Source organism: Rissa tridactyla, chromosome Z, assembly GCF_028500815.1.
Source record: "Rissa tridactyla isolate bRisTri1 chromosome Z, bRisTri1.patW.cur.20221130, whole genome shotgun sequence".
Taxonomy (NCBI): Eukaryota; Metazoa; Chordata; class Aves; order Charadriiformes; family Laridae; genus Rissa; species Rissa tridactyla.
The window spans coordinates 76206924-76230112 of NC_071497.1; the positions used below are offsets into that span (position 1 = coordinate 76206924).

The 23189-nt window shown below is 42.8% G+C and overlaps 1 protein-coding gene across 3 annotated transcripts in view; it reads right to left on the reverse strand.

Annotated features, from left to right (window-relative positions):
• Nucleotides 1-23189, reverse strand: part of UNC13B (unc-13 homolog B) — a 216458-nt gene that overhangs the window by 29525 nt on the left and 163744 nt on the right. For all 3 annotated transcript variants that reach the window (XM_054185791.1, XM_054185789.1, XM_054185792.1), the window contains 8 exons: nucleotides 22584-22718; nucleotides 21622-21755; nucleotides 20595-20680; nucleotides 13774-13900; nucleotides 8215-8311; nucleotides 7335-7478; nucleotides 7118-7195; nucleotides 6033-6110 (listed from right to left, as the gene is read on the reverse strand). In XM_054185791.1, coding sequence (XP_054041766.1) covers nucleotides 6033-6110; nucleotides 7118-7195; nucleotides 7335-7478; nucleotides 8215-8311; nucleotides 13774-13900; nucleotides 20595-20680; nucleotides 21622-21755; nucleotides 22584-22718 — 879 coding nt within the window. The remainder of the gene's footprint in view (nucleotides 1-6032; nucleotides 6111-7117; nucleotides 7196-7334; nucleotides 7479-8214; nucleotides 8312-13773; nucleotides 13901-20594; nucleotides 20681-21621; nucleotides 21756-22583; nucleotides 22719-23189) is intronic.

Consider the following 23189-nt stretch of genomic DNA (forward strand, 5'->3'; position numbering starts at 1 on the left):
CAGGGGATTTGGAATCTGATCTGTTAATTTTCCTGTTGTAAGCTGGCATGGAAAACTGGCTCTATTAGACATTTGAACCTGTGCTAATGAAACTGCTGGATCAGAATTTTAAAAATAATTTTTAAAAAATCGAAGAAAATTATGATTACTTAAGCCTTATAACTTTAGCCATTGCTAGCTCTGATTATTTTTCCTTTATTAAAGTGAATTTGTATTCTGTTACATTTATAATTCCCTTGGTCTGTGAAAGCAGAAGGAAGCTAATATGCCAATCAGCGGTCATTCTAGCCAAGCTTGTAGGTAACAAAACAAAACCAGCATCTGTTGGTGGGGGTTTGTCTTGCCCCTATATTAACCCTTTCCTTCTCCTACCGCATAAAGCGGCAACAAGTCACAAGCTGACTGGTTTGCCATCTACAGTTAATAGCCCTGAACAGTCCTCCGATTTTGGCCATTTCTGGAAGATTTGAGGCAGGACCAGTTCATGATTCATCAAAACAGTTCAAGTAACTGCTTTTCCAGATTAAAAAAAAAAAAAAAAAAAGCCAGAAGGATTTGGCACAAGATACCTATTCTTCACTATTTACTTCTACTTTATAAGCTACCAGATACATGGTCTAGAGGATGTCTGAGGTAAGGATCAACAACTTACTGCCCTGGTTCATGAACCATGCAATTGATGACTTGTTTTACTGTGAGGTGACATGGAGAGCTCACCAACAACCTCTGAGCTTCTCCTTGCTATTGTATCTGTTGACTGCAAACTGATCTTCTCAGGAGCAGAAGAAAGGCTGATTGCCAGCCTTGTACTGTAAGAAGGGACAGCTGGAGCAATGCTTTGCCAAGGGGAAGAGCTCCATTATCTATGGTGAGGAACGAGCTTCCCTCCAGAACATCAGTTCACAGCTCTCTGGGTGCAACTGGCAAGACAGCTGCCCAGGTATAACTTCGAGGTGCCCAGCATCACCCTCAGAAAGCAAAGCCCTGGTCGTAAGCATTCTGGTTCAGTATCCAGCAAGTCCTCTGTCATCCTAGAAAGGCTATTGTCTTCTGAGCAACTGCTACTATGTAAGGAGGAGTCCACGTAAAACAATACTAATCATTAATGATTAGGCATTGGTGCACTTTGGCTTGAAAGCAAATTTCAGGGAATTACTTGAGTGTGACTTAAGTCCATTAGGAAGCTGCCGGTAGGTGTGTAGCACTGTTTCACATACAGAAATTACACACCAGTTACAGAGTCCCTGTAGCATGTGGAGTTACTGCAAACTGTTCTTTGCTGATATGGTGAAGCACTGATAACAGTGCTCTAACGGAACAGTGTACGTTTTGCTGTTGCTGCTCAGCCAATGAATTCTAAGCATATCAGCTATCACTGATAGCAGCAAATGCTACTTGGACTGCATGACAAATCTGGCTGCTAGAGTAATGCAGAAAGCACTATTAGGCAGCTGGGTCACTGCCATGTGTCACGTCCAGACCATTTCTATCGGAAGCTGGAGCTCAGCAGGCTTATGATCTCCATTCTGTGGGTGTATCGGAGATGATTCAGAGGAAGAAGGCTAATGAAAAGTTCTCTGTGCAGAACACGGGACAGTATCCACAGTGAGGTAGCTTCTGATCTCTGAGCAAATGCTCCAGCTCCAGTGGAAATATTGTCTGGCATGGCCATAGTTCTGCGTTTGAGACCAAATGTGCAATACAGAAAACTGAGGTGCCAACAAAGAGGGAAGAGGTAACCCTACTTCAGGGAAGAAAGCATGTCCCTGTTAATTTCCTGCAAAGATCTGGGATTTGGCACATCAGAAAATACAGGGTTCGAAGTCTCATCCAAGCACATTCAGGGCTGAAATCTCAAGTTCTCTACTAATCTGGATGGTGGCATTTACAGTACAATGTTATGAACTGCAGTTTAGATTGATCTGCTTCTCTCATGGGTGAAATGGAACCCATGAGCCTATGAATCTGTGATGGGCTTCCAAGTTTTCCAAGAGATGTCATTAGTTCTTCTTTGGCTTCTACATGCACTGGCGAAGCACAAGCAACCAGAACTGGAAGCTCTTCTGTAGCTGGAAGGACACAGCTCTTACCTTCTAGAAGGTTGAAGATGTTAAATAATTCAGGTGGTAAAGCCAGAGAACCTGTGAAATCATCAGGTATGATATGGCATAGCAGCAGCTAGAGAATTTTGTCCTGCTCTCCTATTTTAGCTTTATGCAAGTTATAGAGATCGTCTGGCTCCAGCTTGAAGCTGCTGATTTTTGTTCTGCCTCCCTCCACCAGCACCCAGGAGCTCCCCTCTGCAGAGGTGACCATGAAGCAGGGAGCTCAACAGATCTACCCTCCCTTTAGAGTCTTGCTTGCACTGAATTTTCATGCATCTCCCCCTTTTCTATAGGATTCAAGTGTGCTGAATCCAAACAGCTTCTCAAATACTAGGGTGGCCTTAGCTATGGCATATGGACTGCTAAAGAGGAGCAATCAGTACGTACCACAAATCCTTTGAGAACATCGCTATCAAGTCTTGGACGTTTCTAAGTTGTACTGCAATTTGTTATTCAGGTAGCTAACTTAGGATTTAAAATGTGGGCTAACCCTGGCTGAGCATTAAGAGGAGAGTTTCCTGAAGCAGTAATTGTACAGATTAGCTTGAAACCGAAGGCATGAAAATTGTATGATGACAATCTGCTGCTACGCAGCAGCTAATTCTTTGGGTTCTCTAGGCAATACTTGTCTCTGATACTCACCCCACATGCTTGAGTTTGGGGAAAAAAAAGTGCAGAAATGTTTTAAACTAGGCTTCCACAGCACATCTGGGCTTCAGCAGTGGACAATGCAGTACAGCACCTTTTAATTTCAGTGCCAGGAGTTCCTAACTCATGAAAAGCTAAGCAAGATAATGACCTGAAGAAAGCCATCTCTCAAGCAAAATGAGAAAGGCTTATTCTGGTTTCAGGGACAGTGCACAGAGCAGGCTGAAGTCTGGAGGAAAACTGCAGAGGTGGGTAGAAAATGCAAGTCGCATTTGGTTTTATTAGATAATGTATGAATGATTAAGTAAATGGGGCCAAGTTCAGGCAAACACTAGCAATGAATCTATATAGCTCACTTTAGCACAGACCTAAATTACAGTCTCCGTTCTGTGGGTGTACTGGAGACATTCAAAGGAATCATAGGTTTCAAAAGGTATTCATGTCCAGGACTCACCCCCCGATTCCACTGCTCATTATGCTTTTAATGCTACCTGCCACTCCACAAACGCTGCCTTTCCAAAACATGCTTTAGGAATGTCTGAGAATGCTACTGAGCCACAGTGAAGTTGTTTTGATCCCTTGAGATCAACACAGCTCAAAAGGGAAATAAAAGTATTGATTATAAATCCTAAAAGTCATTTAAGATACTTCTTTCTGTGTGTGCATGTGTGTGTGTGTGTGTATATATATATATACACATGTGTCTTGAGATTTCAAGCACAGACCTAAGAGAATTCCTTCACACGGAGCTCTCTACTAGTCAGAAACAATAAGGACACCAACAGAGCTTCAATGTTCACAGACTATATGATGTCAACTTACTAAACCCAGAGATGCTGGGCAATTTTTGCCCTGTTTTGTGCTTCAGAGTATTACAGTTGGAAAAAGAATAAGAGAAGCGGGGGGAAAAGGTACCACTCTTCATTTGGGGGAAAAAAAAAAAAGTAAAAGAAAGACACCATATCAAGAAGCCCAATCTCAAGAAATAGTACTGGGCAAGCATTTCTGTTTCACGTTATGCCGTTACACTGCAGGGTACTGTGGGTGAGCCCTGTCACTTCATTTCCCTTGCTGCAAAACGGAATAAGTGATATGGATTTCCATATAAGTGTGTTCTGGATGCACCAGCAAAGAGTGCTAGGTAGCAGCAGTAGAATTTCAAAGCTTTCCAGAGTTGTGCACTACTACAGCTGCAGATGGAGATGGATCTGTGAAACAGAAGCAGATGAAGCCACAAGTACAAAGTAACTGAAATCAGTCCCGAAGTTCTGGCTTCACACATGGTACATCTAACCAACCTGCCACAAGAACCATGGAATATTTGATACCTAGTTCTCAACAACATTTTTGAGAACACAAAAAGGTGAACAGTTTAAAATCACCACGACATACCACTTATTGACACAAGGTTTTGGGTAGAGAAGCCAGGACAACGCTTATATTTAAGCAAGCAACTGTGTGATGTGTAGAGGAATATAAATCGTATCTGTCACAGAAAATAACAACTGCCCTTCCTGAATGAGAGAATAAAACCCAGAGATGAACTTCCAGGAGCATGTTTGTCTACATGTTGTGTTTTCAAGGCTGTTGTCTCACCAATTGTTACTCACTAGCCAGGTTCAATCTACATCAGAGAAAGGACTGCTCAAACTAGGACAAGACCTTGTTTACTCTAGCAAAACAGAGGACCTGGCAGGTTTCAAGTCAAGAAGCAAAGTACTACATAGTCACCAAGAGGGAAACCCCTCGGGATAGCAAGTAATGCAGGCACCTAACACAACAACACTATTTATTTCTGGTGACCAGTGGCAGCCTAATGAAGTGGAAAAGCAGCAATTGAAAAGAAAAGAAAAAAAATCACTTCCAAAAGCATGTTTGCCTGGTTTCTTCCTGTGTGTTTTATTGCTCACAGTCTGGGTTCCTCTCCCTTTTTTTTTTCTTTTGATTCCACAGTGCAGGGGAAACAGTGGATTCATCACCTCTGTTCTGCCTTACCTGAGGAAGGTTTTAAAAGGCAGAATGCAGAGAAGAGGTCTAGGCTAGGAAAAGTAGCTGGCAGTCTTAATAAACACTTTTTTTCTCCCCATATTTAACACACTATCAGGTGGTATTTTCAATTTGTAGGTGGTATTTTCAATTTGAAATACAGAGAAATCCTACTTACGGTCACCGCTATGGAAAAAAGTAGCAAATTGATTCCTTAAGGGAAATTAGGTGCACAGGGATTAAAACTTTATAAACCACTTCACAAACATGTCATCACAAGTTTATTTTTTCCTGACAAATGACCATTTAGCTACCACTGCTATTATAGCTGGGAGCATATAATTCCAGTTCTTGATGTAGGGCTCAGAAATTAGGATTGTTAAAATCACACGTGAAAGAATGACAGCAGTTTTCCTAGCCCTGCGGGGTAAATCTATTTATTGAGATTTTTCCACTTCATAGAATTCTGCCACTGAACACAAGAAAGATTTGAAACACCAATACAGGCAAAAACTGAGCTGCCCATCAGCAAAGCTGACTCTCCTCTTGGCACACAGGTCGTAGCACAGGTTCTACCACAACCAAACAGAGGTTCTAACACAACCAAAGAGAATGCACTTAGGCTTTAAAAAGGATTTTTTTCCTAACATCAGCATCAGCAGCCTTTTCTTCATTTTCCTGAACCTTGAAAAGCAATGTACAAAAAAAAAAAAAGGAGAGAAAAAAAACAGATACACAGATTATAACAGAACAGACACAGTGATCTGGGGGAGGAAAAACTTACTTCTGTAGAAATACCCATCTCAGGACAAAGAACAAAACCTAAGATGTTTATATTCATGGACACATCTGAGTATCCAACCAAGCATGAGTACAGAACTCTTATTTGCATGTCTGCAATATATTAGGTATTGGACATTTAATACCAAAGTTACTGTCCCACGTTTATATGCCACATAAAAATGACTTATGTCAACAGTTCTCAGACCTATCTTTCTGTCTTCAGAGCTGTGAAACCACCAGCCATGCCCACACCCAGCCCACATGAGCACAGTACGTATCCTTCTCTTTCCTCCTCCACACTATTCTCTGTGCCTCGAAAGATGAGCTCCTGCATCTTATGATAAATTCTGTTGAAAAGTCTTCAGGGATGGCTGTCCCCTCACACTTCTTACAGTGCCAGGTGTCACAAGGCTTTCCTTATGACTGCGGTCTGCAAGTACCAATATGATGCAAATAACCTAGTAACAGTGCAGTAGGAATGAGTAATATTCAGTCTCTTGGCGTTCTTACCTCTTTACCACCCATGGCTTCAAACATCTTCTCTAGCTGGACCCTCAGCTGTTGGATGTTATTCATCAGGATGCAGGGCTGAAGAGAAAAAAAGCAGGTGCCCGTTACTGCTAAGGATGCCAACACATTTTCACCAGTGGCACAGGCTGTGCCTCAACACCCTTCCCCAAGTACCACCAGATCTAAGAGTCCAACAGGAGGTAGGGCATACACAGATTTCAGCACTCAAACCTAAAAAAGACAAGTAATTTTTTTCTCCAGCTTGAAAAGAGATGGCCAGTTCCAGATACCCCAGATGAGGGAGATCGCTACTGTTGTATTTGCCTCCTCAGTTTTATCGCAAACAGAGAATGAGCTCACAAGAAATCAGCTGAGACAAGGTCTAACTCTCTGTGGTTCCTGCCATGCCCTGTATGAATCCAAGTGGTGTCACCTTCAGCCTCTAAATGCTGCAATGTACCATTGCAAATGGTGTACCTCCCAGATCAGAAGGGGAACCGCCAGTCAAAGCTGCATTCAGAGACACATCTGGGTGCTGCCAGGCCAACCCTAAGAGCAACAGTCAAGGGCAGTCTGAGCAATAGACTCTTCCCTCTGCAGTTACATCCCCAGTACAGCTGTGGGGATAGCAAAACCAGCATCGGACAGACCCAGCGTTCAAAAATGTAGGGCCTTGTTTTATTTAATGCACAGAATTTTACTGAATTTAGGATTAAACGGGAAGATAATTAGATGGAGACAACAGTAAACCGAGAGTGCTGCTAAGTACCAGATCTACAGAGCAATCTATGCCCTTTTTTTAAATTTTTTTTTTTTTTATCACTTCTGTGACACACAACCCAGACAGGCAGAGTGGAAGTTCATTTCAAGGGGATCTGGCAGCCTCCAAAGCCCTGCAGGTCTTCAGGACCTAGTTTTATTACATGGCCAAGACAGAATTCAATCTACAAAACCATACAAATGACGATAAAACCAATACTGAAAATATTTACACCATTAACACAGTCAGGTGCAATGTGAGAAACTTGGTTTCATCAGGACAATTATGTGATTCCTCAGCAAAAGAGAAGCTCAGCACAACTCACCAGTTTCTCCTTGGAACAGTAGGACTGGAAGCTCTTGGAGAGGATGTCAGCATACTGCATCAGCACTTTCCCAATAGTCTGCGAAGACAAAATGTGGCTGTTAGTTGTCCTGTATCACTGCAGGAGAACTCCAGGAAATAAAATGAAAAAAAAAAAAAATCACACTGTTTTGCATCCCACTAAGGGAAGATAAACAGCTGGATGTTGAGGCTAGTACCTTAGCAAACCTCCTATTATAATGAGCAACAATGACAGGGTCTGGGCACTCCAGCTTCTTAATGATCTCAAAGCTCTGATTGAGCTGGGTGAAGACATCCACCACTGAGCAAGAGAACAGGGCATGCTCAGATGTTTGCTGGAACTAAAACAGAAGTACAAAGAGTTATTCTCCAATGGAAAGATCTGAAATACACCCATTTAATGTGTGTCTCCATCACTTGACATATTGGAGGCAGGACAACTTTACCAAAACCTACATCTTCCTCAGAATTAGTGAGAAGGTCTCCAAAAGGCCCAGAGGAGCTAAATAGCCAATTATGTGGGTTTTAAGTTTACTGTCCTTCACCAATTATGACATAACAAGGACCAAGGAAATGTAGCATGATACTGAGACCCTTAATGAAATGCATTGCTTGCATGTTGGTTAACAAGGAAAGAAGGAGAGTGAAGAGTTTTTTTAATATTTTCTTAGAGTTTCTATATCAAAGAGAATGCTTACATTAGCATCAGACTACAGCACCAGGAGCCACTGAACAAACGGGAAGGCTCTTGCTCTCCATCGGGAATACTCAGCAAATTAAGAAAAAAAGTTTACTCCATCACTGCATTAAGGTCACATTCTCACTGCACGACTAAGTGCATGAAAAGTTCCTTATATTTCAGTTACCACTCACAAATGTAGAGAGACCAGAGAGCACGAAGCCACTGGCTGACAGATTAACAGCAGTAGAACAGACATAAATACAGAAGTTTCCCCGTTGTTTAGCAAGCCAAAAGGGCTGCACCCTCCATTTGTATGACAGCTGAATTTACAGTGTTGTGTGGTTCTGGGCATGGAAAGATGCAGCACCAAGTCCTTCACTCAGTGACCTACATACCCCATCTTTTTTATCTCTCTCCAGAGCACCATGCAGGAATTCTAAGGAAACATCTTCATTTTCATCCAGCCACTGCATCACAAACTGCTCAAACCACCTGCAGAAGGGATAGGGAGACAGCAAGTTACAGCAAGAACAGAGCACCCCAACAAGACTCAGACAGTGCTGCTGTTTCAGCAAGACTTGTGAAAGTTTCCCACTGTTAGATGTCTGAATGTATGCTGCCAAAGTTCCCAAAACATATTCCTACCTGTACACAAACTACCAGTGAGCAGGGGCTCTACCATCACTTGGTCCGGACAAGCAGAACACAGCCCAGCCTCTGCAGATTGTTGGTCCTGTGCTGGTTTTGTCCTCCTCCCCTGCCTTTCCTCTTTCTTCATACCCTCCCCTTTTTTACCCTCTTGAGCACCACCTGTAACTTTGCATCATCTCAGAGCACTTTGTCTTTTCTTCCCCTGTCCCTCATGTGCCAGAGAGGAGAAAGGAAACCTCCAATACCACTACTGAGAGGCTAAGAGAGATGGCACACTGTCCTGCTGCCCATTTGGGTTTACCATCTTTCATGTGAGAGCTGCAAATGAGTATAAAGGGAGGAAAAGAAGTGCCTGTTTTCCAGGGCTCTTTAGCCACTTCATCTGCAGGTATAGACATATTTATGGAGTGCCAGGAGGGAGAATCAAGGCTAAAAGTTTCTCCACTTTAATCCCACTCTCCCTTTTCCCAAGCCTTCTCTCGAACACCTTCCCATTTGCACGGGCTGCTGATCTCACTGTGAAGATGCGAGTAAGATTAACTTCTGGTGATAGCACAGCACATCTGCTAGGGCTTGCAGGAGGCTGGCCAGCCCTGTAAGAAGCTCTCCATTGTTTTCTTTTAAAGAAGTACAAACTTAGTCCATGTTAAGTGTTGGACCACCAGCCTTGGAGCATGGTCAAGCCCCCAAACCAGACAAGTCCTAGAAGCAGGATATCAAGGTTTGTCTCTGTTCCTTCTCCTCACTTAGGAGGATAAGGCAAATGGTAGAGTGGAATCCATGAAGCTGCTGCAACAGCCACTGCTGTATCTCAGGGAGATGCCTTACATGAGGTGGTGTCTGGAGCTGTCTCCTGCACTGAACGAAAGGCTTCTACGCAACCCCACCTTGGCCAAGTAGGCAAGGTAAGAAACAGTTTCAGTGATGGAATCTTACAGCTGGTCATCCCTCTGTTCTCTTCTTTGTGGGACATGTCCACATAGCACAAAAGTTTGTGAGTGGGGGGGGGGGGGTGGCCATGTTTAAGCAAGACCATAGCACTTACAGCTTTATTTAAATGTCTGCCTAGGATTTGTTGTGTGCAAGTGCCAACTTACTGCAGCTGAAGCGAATCTTAATTTCAAATATTACTAAATAGCATTCACAAATAAGGGAAGAAAGCGTCCATGTGTGATTTCAGTCCATAAAAAAGATTATTATATGAGCTTCACAGAATACAACCTCCTCTAAATAGGCAGCTGTGTTCATAGAGATTGTGCTAATTATGGGCTGAGTTTGCAAAGAACATGAAAGCATGTGCCAGACATGAGAGGGAGATCAAGAGCAAATTCACAGACAGAGCATACTAGATAGCCTTAAATACTCTCTACACTTTGAAATATAAAGCACATCAATGCTAATGCTGGAAATTGTAACTGACACAGTGTTAAATGCCAACAGCAACCTGTCTATGCAGCTCTATTTAATATAGAGTGCAGCAGTGGAACACTGTCACAGACATATGGACTTCCTGCGTTCTGCAAAAATTCCTTTTGAATAGCACTTTGGGCTCCTAAAAGTCATCATATTTCAGAGTCTGCTGCAAGTTGCTGCAAGTTTCTCGAGCTTTCAACATTTTGTTATTAATTACAATAGCATATTTTAAATCGACAGCTCAATCCTTAGAAGATAACTCAGGCAGTTTGCAAGGAAGCAACTACACATCTTCCACCTCTTTCACAGTTCCCAGGCTGCAAGTTGCTGACTGCTTCACATGTCATAGGTCCATGGACGGGGGGACCACTTGTTTGTGCCAGAAACCACAATTTTCGCTCTGAGAAGTAGAACTACTTCCTGATTATCATTCATCCTTAGTTATTGCACCATATCCATAAGAAAGGGACATTCACTGTTGAAAACACCCATTGCCCATTTTCATGGCTACTATGTGTTGATATCCAAAATCAAGTGTATAGGTACTTTACTGTCTTACAAAAGTGCCTAAACAAAGGTAGTAAGGAAAAAGTAATATTAGGGGGGTCGGTAGGGGAATTACCACCACCTTTGCACCCCAAATAAAAAAAAAAAAAACAAAACACACTACCTCCAGAAAGAGGTTTAACAAATGTTTAAGTGCAAAATGAATCACTTGGATCAGGTCAGGAAATTCTGTAACTACATTTGCAAAGCCAGCCTCAACTTTGTCCCTTATTGGATGGCAGAAAAACACAAGAGATAGAAATCATCTAGGAATACTTCCAGTTCCTGGGCACCTTCCGGAGCAAAACGTGCTTTGAGCTGTTAACACAAACCTAGAGTAATCTTAAGCCAAATACCCCTTACAGGGTTTTATTGTCAGGTCTCAGGCTGCTGAGCAAGTGAGGGGGGACTCTGAAGTCTACAAAGGCAACATATCCAAAATGATATCCAAAATTATCTAGCACAGAAACTAATAGAAATAATCTGATTTCATGCAGAAATAGCTTCAAAATGTTGTTATATGGCAAATATCTTCTTCCTCGTCTGCTTCAATTATTAACCCAGAAGCAAACGTCGTAATGACTCATGCACCAGCACACAAGGCAGAGGCTCACGGTGCCACTTCAGAGACATTCTGTGCTTGCAGGGGTCAGCACAGCCTGATTTGAGACGGCACAGCCAACCCCTCCAAATGAGGTTTGCAGAGAATATGCCTCAGTCCTGCCTGCCAGGAAAGGGAGCGGAGCTTTGTGACTAAATGGAAGTTTACCTCTGTTGGCTGCTCAACAGTGACGTAACACAAAAGGCTGCAATTCCAGCATGGCCATGAGCCTGACTCCTGTGGTCTCAGACTTCACGGGTGAATTAATCTTGTTCATTTGCTGTGTGATGCATGTGGATACCCAATGAACATCCTGCAGGCCTTGGGCGACAAGGCGGCAGGCAGGCAGGGTTCCAAGGAGTAAAAGAATAAATACTATGCTTGGCGAAGTAAGCCAGAAGAATAAGACAGGATTTCAATGGAAGGAATGCCTTCCCCCACCAGAGAGGAGGTACTCTCCAGTACAGCTACGGTACTAGCTGCGTGCTAACATCAGTATTAAAACAAAACATAGAATGCTTCTTCACATATCTAGAAAGCTAGTTTTTTTTCAGAAACTGACACTTCACAGCTTTCAGGTGGCAGCTAAAAAGCAAAGAGAAGCAGTTTTGAAGATCCACTCTCAGCTATGTTGCTACTTCAGTTCCAGAAACTGCTGCTGAATTTCAGAAAATAAGGGGAGCATAAAAACTTCAATTATTTCGGAGCCTTCACTTTATTCAATCATATCTCAAGGCTATCAGCACATGGTTTCTCATAGTTTCAACACAAAAAGCGAGTTGTGGATAGACTCTTGTCTGTCGAGTAGACAGACAACTCAGTTGTTCTCTGGAGAGCAGCAATTTAGTTTCACTAAAGAGTTTACTGATGTGCAAATCTGATGCGTGGACTCCTTTGTTTAAGGAAGCTTCAAGACTAAAAATACTTGTGATGAAGCAAATCAAAGGACAAGAGCACATTGCTGCAATTGATACCAAGGGGATATTTCATGACAGGTGAAGGTTATGATTGAAATAAACATCACCTGTGTCTGACAACATGACTATTGTGCTAAAATACAAGAGTGAAGTACCGCAGCCAGTGGCTGCAAACGTACGTGAGCACTGAGGCTCTACCACAAAGGCCAGCAGAGCAGATCAGTCTGCAAAAGACCACAGAACGAAACTGAGCATCATTATCCTGATTACACAGGAGAAAAAGAGAGATTAAGAATATGTGATGGCTTGCCTGAGACTATACTGACTCAGAGGCACAGCAAAGAGAACAGGGCTTCTGAGACTGTCACTCCAGCACCCTGTTCACTGAGTTAATGCCTCTCGCTGACCTGATTTGTTAGGCGAGGCCCATAGCCCAGGCTGCGCAATTATGCCAACTGCCTCAAGTCTTATTAGCATGCAGCTAGCGCCAGGCTTGAGGGACTGTGTGCACCGCAGGATGGGAAGAGAATTCGAAATGCCAAACTGGAAACACAGTCCAAGCAAGATTTTTTTTCAAGAGGGGCAAGTGCAAAGTGCTGCATTTAGACAACAGTGATATATAGGCTGGGAATAACAGCTAAGACATTCTGTTGAGGGTGCCTGGGGTTGGCTTGTGGCCCACTGGAAGCAACAATACCATTAAAGAGAAAGAAGTAAAAAAAAGAAGGGAAAAAAAAAAAAAGAAAAGGCTCCTATCATCCCACTGTGCAAAAGCAGCAGCACTGCCTGCAAGGCAATGCAAGGCAAGGTCTAGATGAAACATCAGTATTTAAGTCTGGGTGTTGTATGTCCAGACACAGACCAGCTGGAGAGAGACGAGTAAACCTCACTTACAAGGAAAGCTGGGAACAAATGGGAACCAGCAGGAGACTGGGAAGGGACATCACAAAAGCATTTTCCTCTTGTAAAACCGGAACAATTTGTTCTCCATGCCCAGGCTGGCAGGACAGGATATAACAAGCTCAAATCAATGCAAGAAAGATTTGGAGGGGGAAAAAGGGGCGTGTTATAAATCCCCAAAACCCAGTGGAGGGGTAACAGTGAAGCACAGCGGAAAAAAAGCTGCTTGAAGGAGATGTGGACCAATCATCACTGAAAGCCTCTAAAAACCAGTTAAACACTGGTCAGAAACAACACACCTGCTCTTGCCTTTGGCGATGTGTGGGATTCTAGCTACAATATTCTCTCCAGGTTGCTCAGACAACTTCTTGGGCTCATAAACCTTCCTCAGGTCTGAAATCTAACTAAAATTGCGAACAATCACTTAGAGCTTAAGAACGACTGCTTATCTGATGTTTCCAACTAAACCACCTGGTCTTAACAAAAAAAGAAAACATTATCTTTACTCACAAATCCTGTTGTGTGTGTATACATATGACATTCATACAGACCCATACAGACGTACCTACAGTACATAAAGACAAAGCTATATCTATTAACACAAGAATGTAGCCACACATCCACAAGTCTGCTGTTCAAGAATTGACCAAAGCCCACACTGCAGGCACAAAGTGGCTTAAAGACTGTCCATGCCATTGCTAAAGCTTTTGAAATCTTGGGAGATACTGTACGACAAGGGATTGAATTATGAGGGGACAGTGGCACAGAGCACCAGAGGGGACAAACTTGCACATAAACACAGAAAATCAGGGTGAAGAAATAGCATATCATGAAAGTAAGCTACAGGAGAACAAAATTGACTACCCTCAAGGTAACACAAGGAGATGCACAGCAGGGATTTGCCACAGGAGACATAACACACTTACGCTGGATATTCAGGCACTTTTCCCTTGAAGGCAGGCAGATCACGAACATATTCATTGTACAGCCACTTCACTTTGAAGTGTAAGTTCATATAGTCTGCACTTTTACACAGTCTGTGTTTCTCATGCTCTGTAAGGAAGGAAAAAAAGCGGTTTGTTGTGAATTTACCACTATCACTGTATCAGGCACAGGAGGGTCTTATAAAACATGACCATAGTATGCAATGGTTTTGAGGCTGAAGCACCTATAAAAACATGAAATTTCATGACGCAGGATTTTGGCAGCAGGCAGGGGTTGGTGGTTGACTGTTGGAGCTCTGGAATTTATTTCTATAGCTCAAATTAATAGTACCATTTGTTAAAGACTTTTTGGTTGTCTAAGCAATAAAAACAGAGCAATCTCTTATGGCCTTTCCATTTAACATATGACAGTCCAGATTTCATCTTTGCAGGAAACAAATCAAAGACAGCAAATCTGTTCATTCTTGGATATAAACAAAGGCAATGCCAACCCCTAAGAGACAAGAGTAGAAAGAAATTTGACATTGTGAGTCACAAGCAAGTTCAAATGAGCTACACAGGAGCTGGAGCCTTCCCGGATCCCCAGTTTGGAGAAATTCATGACACTTCTTCAGAAGGCAACTGTTTTCCTATTTGCATTGCCTTCCTGAGCACAGTCCACTGAAGCGACCCATAGATATCTACCTGCTGCTGAGCCTCTTCCTCCTGCCAGGTTTTGTTATGTTTTCATACCCAGGTAATGTCAGGACAATGCAGTTCCTCCCTGTATAACGCATGTACCTCCACAACATGACTCTTCCCACACACCTACGCTGCTAAAGCACTTGCCACACTCAGACCTACGTTTCTGCAGATCATCTCCCTAGACCACCCTCCCCTTTCTCCCTCACAAGAAACGTACACTCCATGTCTTCGCTCTCAAGGCCCTTCACAGCCTACGTCCACACTACCATCTTTCAGCAGCTGACTCCCACCTCTGATCAGCCCACGATCCCTGGTTTTAAACTACTTGTTGATTTCCCCAAAAGCATCTCAATGCTTTCTCCCAAGCCACCCCTCACGTGCTTACACAGGTGGCTACTGCACTGCTTTTCTTCGAAGTCCTCCTTGAAAAGAACAAAATTAACTCCTTTTTCATGATGCTAAGAGGACTCAGCAGACAGCTCCTGCCTGCACTGTGATCCTCTATTATCAGCTGCCCTGTTCTGCACTGCCGCTCCCTCGTGCTGCTGCTGCCTGTCTGTATCCATCTTTTTCCTCTGCCAAGCTTCAACACCACGAATACACTTTGTGCCAGGCTTCTGCGTTTATTCTTGCACCACGGCAAGGTGCTAGTCCATGACTACAGTGTGAGATATGAGACTAAAACATACATGATTTTGGCTTAGACTCATGGGTTTTTTCCCCAAAATTTGACTTCAGACTTGTTTTCCTACCTTTTATGTGTTTACCTCATTATTGATGTAACTTTCAAAGGGCACTACCACTGATGCGTAGACAGGATCCGACTATGATAAAAAGTGGAAGTGTTTCTCTTAACTTTAAATGGCTTTAATCTAGGACTTTAGTACAAGTATCCAGTAACTGGGTAGATATATGCTACAGATATTCCTCAGCAGAAGATACATCTTAATGATGTAAAATGGCTCCAGCTTTCTAATCAGTTACCTGACAGACAAGCTTGTCTTACAATATCATCATCTATTTTCAAGTAAATACGAAATTCTTGCAACTGTTTCAAAACATTAAGAAATTTCCACATCTCTCTTGAAGCTTCAACAACATGCACAAGAAGAAAGGCCAAATAAATTACGAATCATCCAATTGAAAACACAAAAAACAAAGAACTTTTCATGCATAATTGTTCCATAAGCCTTGTCAACTCCCAAGCTGGGGAACACTCCAGTGAGTTGTTTGCAAATTCTCTGTTAACAGTGTAATACGGATTTCCTACTAATTCACATGTAGCAGATCCAATCTCAAAAAAACCCCAAAACCTAACTTTTGTTTTGAAGAAATTAAGATGTCCAATAACTGAGAGACGTCCCCAGTGGTGACAGTTTGATGGACAAATGTGCTACTGTTTCGCGTGTATTGTGATCCACTACTCTCCACGGTGAATTTGTGTGTATTGGAGCCAAGGAAAGTCCGTACCTGTTTTACATTAATAAACCTCGTATCTTTCTTGAGCACTAAGGAAGTATATGTATACTTGGTGTCTGAACTGCTGACCTCCCTCAAGATCAACTGTAGAAGAAAATGCAAAGCACGCTCCGCAGATCTAAAACTGGAAACAAACACAGCAATAACCGTGCCCGCTTAGCTCCCTGTGAGAGTGAGGAAATCAATGGACAATTATAACGTCATTAACTGATATGCGCTGCCACCCAGGTGTTGTTCCGCATGGAGAACGCAGTGTTACTGCAGAGGGAAGGCCTGACTTGGAGGTAAAAAGGACTCAAATCAGATTTATTTCCTCAAAAGTAAGCAGTCCACTAAAAGCAAGTAATTCAAGCCTTTTCCTGTTTCTTAGGACAATTTAAAACACCACTAAGTTGCAGAAGAGGACGATGCAAAGCGGTCACAGAAGCATAAAACCAAGAACTGCTACTAGGACTACCTAGCCATCTAAGCAGTAAAGGAGAGGCTTAACACCAAGAGCATAAAACTACAGGAAAGTAAAAGAAAGAAGGAGAGGTCTTACCACCATAAAAGAGAACTTTACGTATGCGAAAGAGAGGTGGGGCTTGTGACAGAGAAAAGACAAAAGTGAACCATAACAGCTCAAACATGACGGAGGACAAAGAAAGCCAACAAAGCCCCAAAACCCCCTCACCCCCCAACAGCTTGTACCATCTGCCTTCCCCCCTTCAATGGACCCTGCACAGTTTTGATCAGCTGCTTTCTTTGTAAAGGGAAATGTTTAAGAACACTTGAACATGACACAGAAACACATTGGACAGAGGTATGCTTTGAAACACCATTTTAGAAAAAGTAAAGTGAAGAGCATAGAAGCCATCAGTCTTAGCACATTTCTGTTCTGCTTTGTAACCTGCTGGCTTTTAAAGGGCTTAGCAGCAACAGTGGAACGGTGCACAGATATTTTGCAGCAACTGCTGTGTTTCATCCTGAAAAGACCGCAGAGTTCTGTAAGTCTCTCACATTCCCTCAGCAGATTTCATCTGCAAACAGTCTCCTCTAGAGACAAGCTTTTAGGGTCACCGAGGCCATATTATTGAGGCATTAATAGGGAACTGCTTCCCAGAATCATACTGTCTAGTGGCATGTCAAGTTCTGTTTTTCAGGACTTCCACCATATCTTTAATCCATGGATTTTTTTTCTTGATCATCAGCCTACTTTCTGATCTAGAGAAATGGGTTTCTAGAGAAAATCTAGAGAAATCTAGAAATGGGTTAATTTCTAGCAAATAATGCTGAATTTCTCCAAAGAAACACTAATAGGTACTGAGGCTGTTAACACTTTAGACAGCTGGCATCTGTGTGTGCATCTGATCCCCCTCCCCTTATTAGAAGTGAGAATGTGGCAGAATGATTTATTTCAATCCTGCCCGCCAAGTCTACTCAGTCTCTCTTCCTATTAGCGATGTTTCCAATTTACAACTGTCCTAATGCTGATGCGTCCAAAATAAGATGAACCATTCTTGTCAAGGATGACATTGATTTTCTATTACTGTCTTTTAATGTCTTCCTAGTAAAGGAAGAGAAAAAGCCCTCTTTGCTCGGAGAGTTTGTGCTTTCTGGGTCACATAGGTTTTACCAAGGACAGCAAGAAAACCAGTAACTCCAGTTACCAGTGGACTTGCGAGGACGTAACCTAGCAGCTGAGCACTGGTCAGCATCCCAGAGGTGGAGCTAATTGTATAACTTGGAAAAACCATCCTCTATGTTACAGTGACTCCAGGGTAGCATGATCTTGCCAGGCAAATCTGGGCCACACAACATGACTATCTGATCTGATTTACTTTTGGGTTGATGGGGAAACAAGGGACACTTCTCAGCCCCATCCTGTACTGCCTTCGGCAGTGAGGAGGGAAGGGCCAGGTCTGCTATTCACGGTGCCCTGAGCTGTCACCTCTTTGGGGAAGAGAAAAAACAAAACAAATTGGGTAGATCCTGGAGCTTCTGCTGTGTCTCAGCAGCTGAGTCTCCTTAGGGGAGAAGGCGGCAAAAGATAGGTCTGCCATGCACTTGCTTTACAGCAGTCAAACACAATGCTGCTGTGACTATTGCTACCTGTTGCTGAACATATTTTAAATAAAAAATAGGCGTTTCATTTTTGTGACTTTTGACTAACATTTACTAATTTTACTAATTCACTAACATTGACTAACATTAACTAACAAATGACTAACATTTCACACATTAGCAATCTAACTCTTCTTGAAGGTGCCCAAGGGTCAGATGCTGCAGCATCCACAGGCTAGCAAAGACTTCTGGTTCTGAAGCACCTGAACACTGTATTCTAAATATAAATTAGTATTTATAGGTTGCCCTGCACAGGCTACACACTGCACATGCGGGTAAGGTCCAGCTGGGAGAGGCACAGTTAGCTGCCACCTGTGGGTAAACAACTCATGTAGCACCCCAACTCGGAGAAGCCATCTCCCATCTGAGCCTCCCAATTCTCTTCCATGCCGTACACCAGAGGGCAATGTGGAAGCGTTAGGCTGGAAGGAGGCAGGAGGCAGCTTCATTCAGCCAGGCTGGCACTCTTTCTACACCAAAGCCATTGCATGTTCTTTAAGCTAGAAGAAAATTTACTCCTATTGCCGAGTAAAAGGGCCAGAGACCCTCAATCGTCATCTCAGCCAGAAGGGAAGGAATAGAGCCACATATGAACTAGAGCTCTCACCTCATCAGTTATTCTCCATCAGATGTTATCTACAGCTTAATGCCTGGGACCCAGCAAAGGGGCTCTCACCCAGAACTCCTCAGCTCATCAGGTACCATCAAAAAACAACAGCTGGAGTAACTAGTCAGAACAGGAGTCTTCTAAGCAGCACATACCCTCCATTACTGCAGCAGCAGTATGGTCTTCCACATCTTCTTTGCAGATCTGCTTATCACTGGCATAAAACTACAGGATACTAAAGCTAATATTAGCAACTACATCCAAAGTGCTAAAACTACAGGTAGCAGATTAAAGTCTGCCAAGTCACAACTATAAACTATACTAAGGAGCATGAACTTACCACTTGGTGAGGTGAATGAGCTCATGTTATCCAGAACTTAGGAACAGAACATAAGGGAAAACACCACGAAGAAAGTTAGGAGCAAGTATTATACTCTGGCTTCATGTGCACCTATCTCCACAAAACTGATTAGATTTTGCTGCTCCTGTTGCATACAGATCTTGGAGCACAGCAGAAATGCACCCAAGGATTACTCCACAAACTAGGAAAGGCGGGAGTATGAAACTCTTGGTGTAGTTAAACTGGTAGAGAAATTAGCAACTCAAACTCAGAAATGACAGAGCCAAGAGCTGAGGACAGCAAATCTAATCATCATCCTTCACATCACTTAATCTGCTTCCTTTAACCTGTTTTTTCCCCCCTCATTTAAACAAAAATGCAGTGACCTAGTCCAATCATCTGTATTTAGAATACATGTAACTGAATTGTTGTGAAGCTTGTCATAAAGGTTGTCTTCGTAAGTTTCTGAAGAGCAAAGAAGTGAGGAATCACACTTGCCTCAAATAGAATTTTACACCCTGAGGACTTCTTCAATATATATTTGGAAGAGACCCTCACCAACACAGACTTTATCATTGTTCAATCCTCCTGCAGGACTTGCACAAGTACAATTTGTACTTGCAGAGTACAAATACATGTACTGTGCAGTTTTTCAGCTTTCGTTCAAAATGCAAACCCTTCCCGGTCCCATCAGCTGCCTTTCTGTCAGCTTTTCTCACCAAGAAATACTTTGTAGAGGTATTGGGTTTGCGTGTCAAGGTCTTAGTAGCAGGAGGGGCTACAGGGGTGGCTTCTGGGAGAAGCTGCTAGATGCTTCCCCCGTGTCCGATAAAGCCAATGCGAGCCGGCTCCAAGATGGACCCACCACTGGCCACGGCCGAGCCCATCAGTGACAGTGGTAGTACCTCTGTAATAACATATTTAAGAACAGGAAAAAAAAGGCTGCACAACAGCAGTCAAAGAGAGGAGTAAGAATACATGAGAGCACTAAAACCAAGTTCGGAAACTGTAATAAACCATCAGAAGAGTATTGCAAGTAGCAGAACTCCTTTCTGAGAGTTTGTTGCGATCTGCATGCCTATCTCATTTTCACAAACAGTAAAATTTCTCCTTTGCTAGGAGTCTGGCAGAATTATGCAAAGACTCATTCAAAACAAAGATGTCTGCAGCAGGATTTGTTCTAGCAGCACATTTCTGCCGACAGCTCAGACAGTCTACACTGTATCATACAGGGAACTATAGCCATGGCACAACCCAGAGCTCACCTACTTCTCCAGCCCGTTCTACGACTGTACGTTGCAGAAAGAAGTGGCTGTTGATCTATGCTATCATAAACTTCGGGTCCGAGTGAAATTCTGATTTCAAACCAGCTGGGTTGACAATAAACAGCTTGCAACACAGCCTAACGCACAGGTCTAGAGCTCATGCAGATCTCAGCCTCAATTCTCACCCATAAAGCATCTGTCCACTGCTAGAAATCCCTGCTCCAAGTAGTGGTGCTACTAATGGCTTAAGCCTCATTTACACCGAATGGATAGAGAACAAAAGGTCAGTGACAAATCAGCTGGCAGCAGTGAGGAATTCTCTTACCTTCCATGGCATATTTCATATCCTGGGCAAAAAGACTCCACATCACCTCTGCGCTGATCTTCCCAACAGCAAGCTCCTGAGGAAACCTGAGGGGACATTTAGGAAAGGTTTTGGCATGTATCAGAGCAAAGGGCTCTTCGTTGTTCAGCTCTGAGCTAAACTACAAATTGAAAAGCTCAACATTACAGACGCTTCCTTCACCCTAGATAAATGACCAGGTGGAAATTGGAGATCATGGACTGGACTCTGTGGCATAGATTAAATAACCTGAAAACAACACTGCTGTTGAGACTGGTTTTAACTCAAGAAGACAGGCCCTGGATGTCTCTCCTAGAAGAGATGCATAGAATAATTCTGGAAATGTGATCTCAATGCACCTTTTTCCCCTTTCTTGTCCATATTTTTTTCCCCCAGTTTTTTCCTAGGGTTACTAGGCTGACAGGTGAACACTAGTCATGTGTCCCTGCCATATTAAATCAATGATCACTAGGGCATAATCCATCTCTTTATGTATGATACCTTGTCAGATATCTCCCTCTCTTCTGCCCTGAGGGGCTGCTGGAGGAGTATCCACCAGTTAAACAGATGGGTTTTTGTTCCTTTCCAATGCTGTGCCAACCCCACCCAATCCAATCTCCTAGTGCTGCACTGAACACCACATTTCTAAATCACAGCGTAAGGTACTGTCACCATGGCACCACTGTGTGTATTAATGTGCATCCCAGAACTGCTCAACATCAGAAAAAACCAAAAGAACTCTCACCCCATTTTCAGGTGCCTCCCTGAGTTCAGGATTGTAATAATCAGGGTGTTTGTGCTCGAACGCCATCGTAACTGAACCTTTTGAAACTCTTCCATCCCAATCAAAAAGAGTTATTTATATAGATAGATAAGACAGAAAGACAGACAGACAAGATAAGTACTTCTATAAATACACAAGTGACAGAAGAGATAGAAAGCAGTTTAACAAATAAAGCAGAGCACACAGAGACTAGCATTAGCTGCACAGGACATGGAAGATTCTTACTGATTCAGGACTGGGGTATAAGAATTCCTGTCCTCTTCTATGATGGAAACTATCAAAGTGATGAGCTTGGGCCAGAAATCCAGGTTCCTGATGCTGGGGCCCTGTTCCTCAGGAGGAAGGTCCTGATTTTTGTTCTGGGAAGGAAGCCATGGGAAAACCAGTGTAAATTTAAAGGAGAAATAAAAAGCTGACCAATGTCAGCTTACACCATACAAACTCCAAATACTAATTACTTGTATACCCTTTAATCTGAAGAGCTTAAAATTATTACCGTATGCTGGCAAGTTGCAGGATCTAATGCAAAACGCAGTAACGTGCCAAACCATGTTGCTTACCAGTGGCCTCAAACCCAAACAATCCCAACTCTGTCGTTTGCCGTGCCAAGGGCAGGTCAGGCTCCAGCAGACCTGCTGAGATATCATTTGCTCTAAACTTGTTCCAAATATTTGCATTCTAAGCACCTGGGTTGATGACTATATCCACATTGACACACTGTATGTACATCACTGCAGAGCGGCCAGTAGAGCTCTCATGGATTTGAAAACAATTTGTGTCTAGAGATACCTTCTAAGCCCAGTGCAGGACACTGGATGCCAGAAAAGATGATAAAATTTCACTGCTTGAGGTTTATCTGTGCTAAAGATAGTTTTCTTGATCAGGCTACATTTGCTTTAAACGGCTTTTGCTCACGCAAAGCTGCATCAAACCTTCCCTTCACAAATAACTGCTCATGAAATAAAATAGCTGAGGCTGGCAAAACAAATCGTAATTAGTTAGTGTAAAACAATTATCACCCTCCACTTACTAATTAGTGCTCATTAATTGATTACAAGTTTTCTGCATTCAGAAGATAACAAGTCACATAATTTTGTTTGTGTTGGCTTTTTATATCAATTAGTATTCTTGTTATTATCTTAAGAAAATCAGAAACTTGGATTTCTGCCCATTTATCTGCTACTCACAGGATCTGTCTGGTACTCGCGACTGTACAGCTCGTGACAATTGTTGAAAATGTACTCATAGGTGGAGTTGAGGCAAGCTTTTACACAGTCCTTCACTACCTGGCTGGCTCGGGGTGGACTCTGCAGCTCTTGGACCTGGCAAGGAGACAACAGAGTCCGTCAAGCAAAGCACTGTTCATAAATCAAACAGGGAAAGAACAAGTCACCAGGGTTTGGGAACTACCCAGGACTTGGTTGTTCTGCTTTCAGTGACTTGTGCTATCAGTGACCCAAAACCATGAAGAGGTCGCTCTCCCCAGACATAAAACAGCAGTGACAACACTTGCATTCCCACAGGATCATCTGGAGCATAAAAGAGATTTTGAAGTGTCAATTAAGAGTCTTCAGAATAAATAAATCATGGGGCTTGATGTGTGTATAATCTGAGCGAAGCACACACATTTTCTGCTATATTTATAGGATTTTGCTGTGAAGCCAGCGAGCAATCTTTCCAGATACTGGAAGAACGTGCAACAGCGTAGTGGAGCACATTAAACCTGATCTGGTAGTCCTGCTGAAGACCAAACACTCGCATGCCTTTAAATGCAATAACTTTCTTTAAGGACG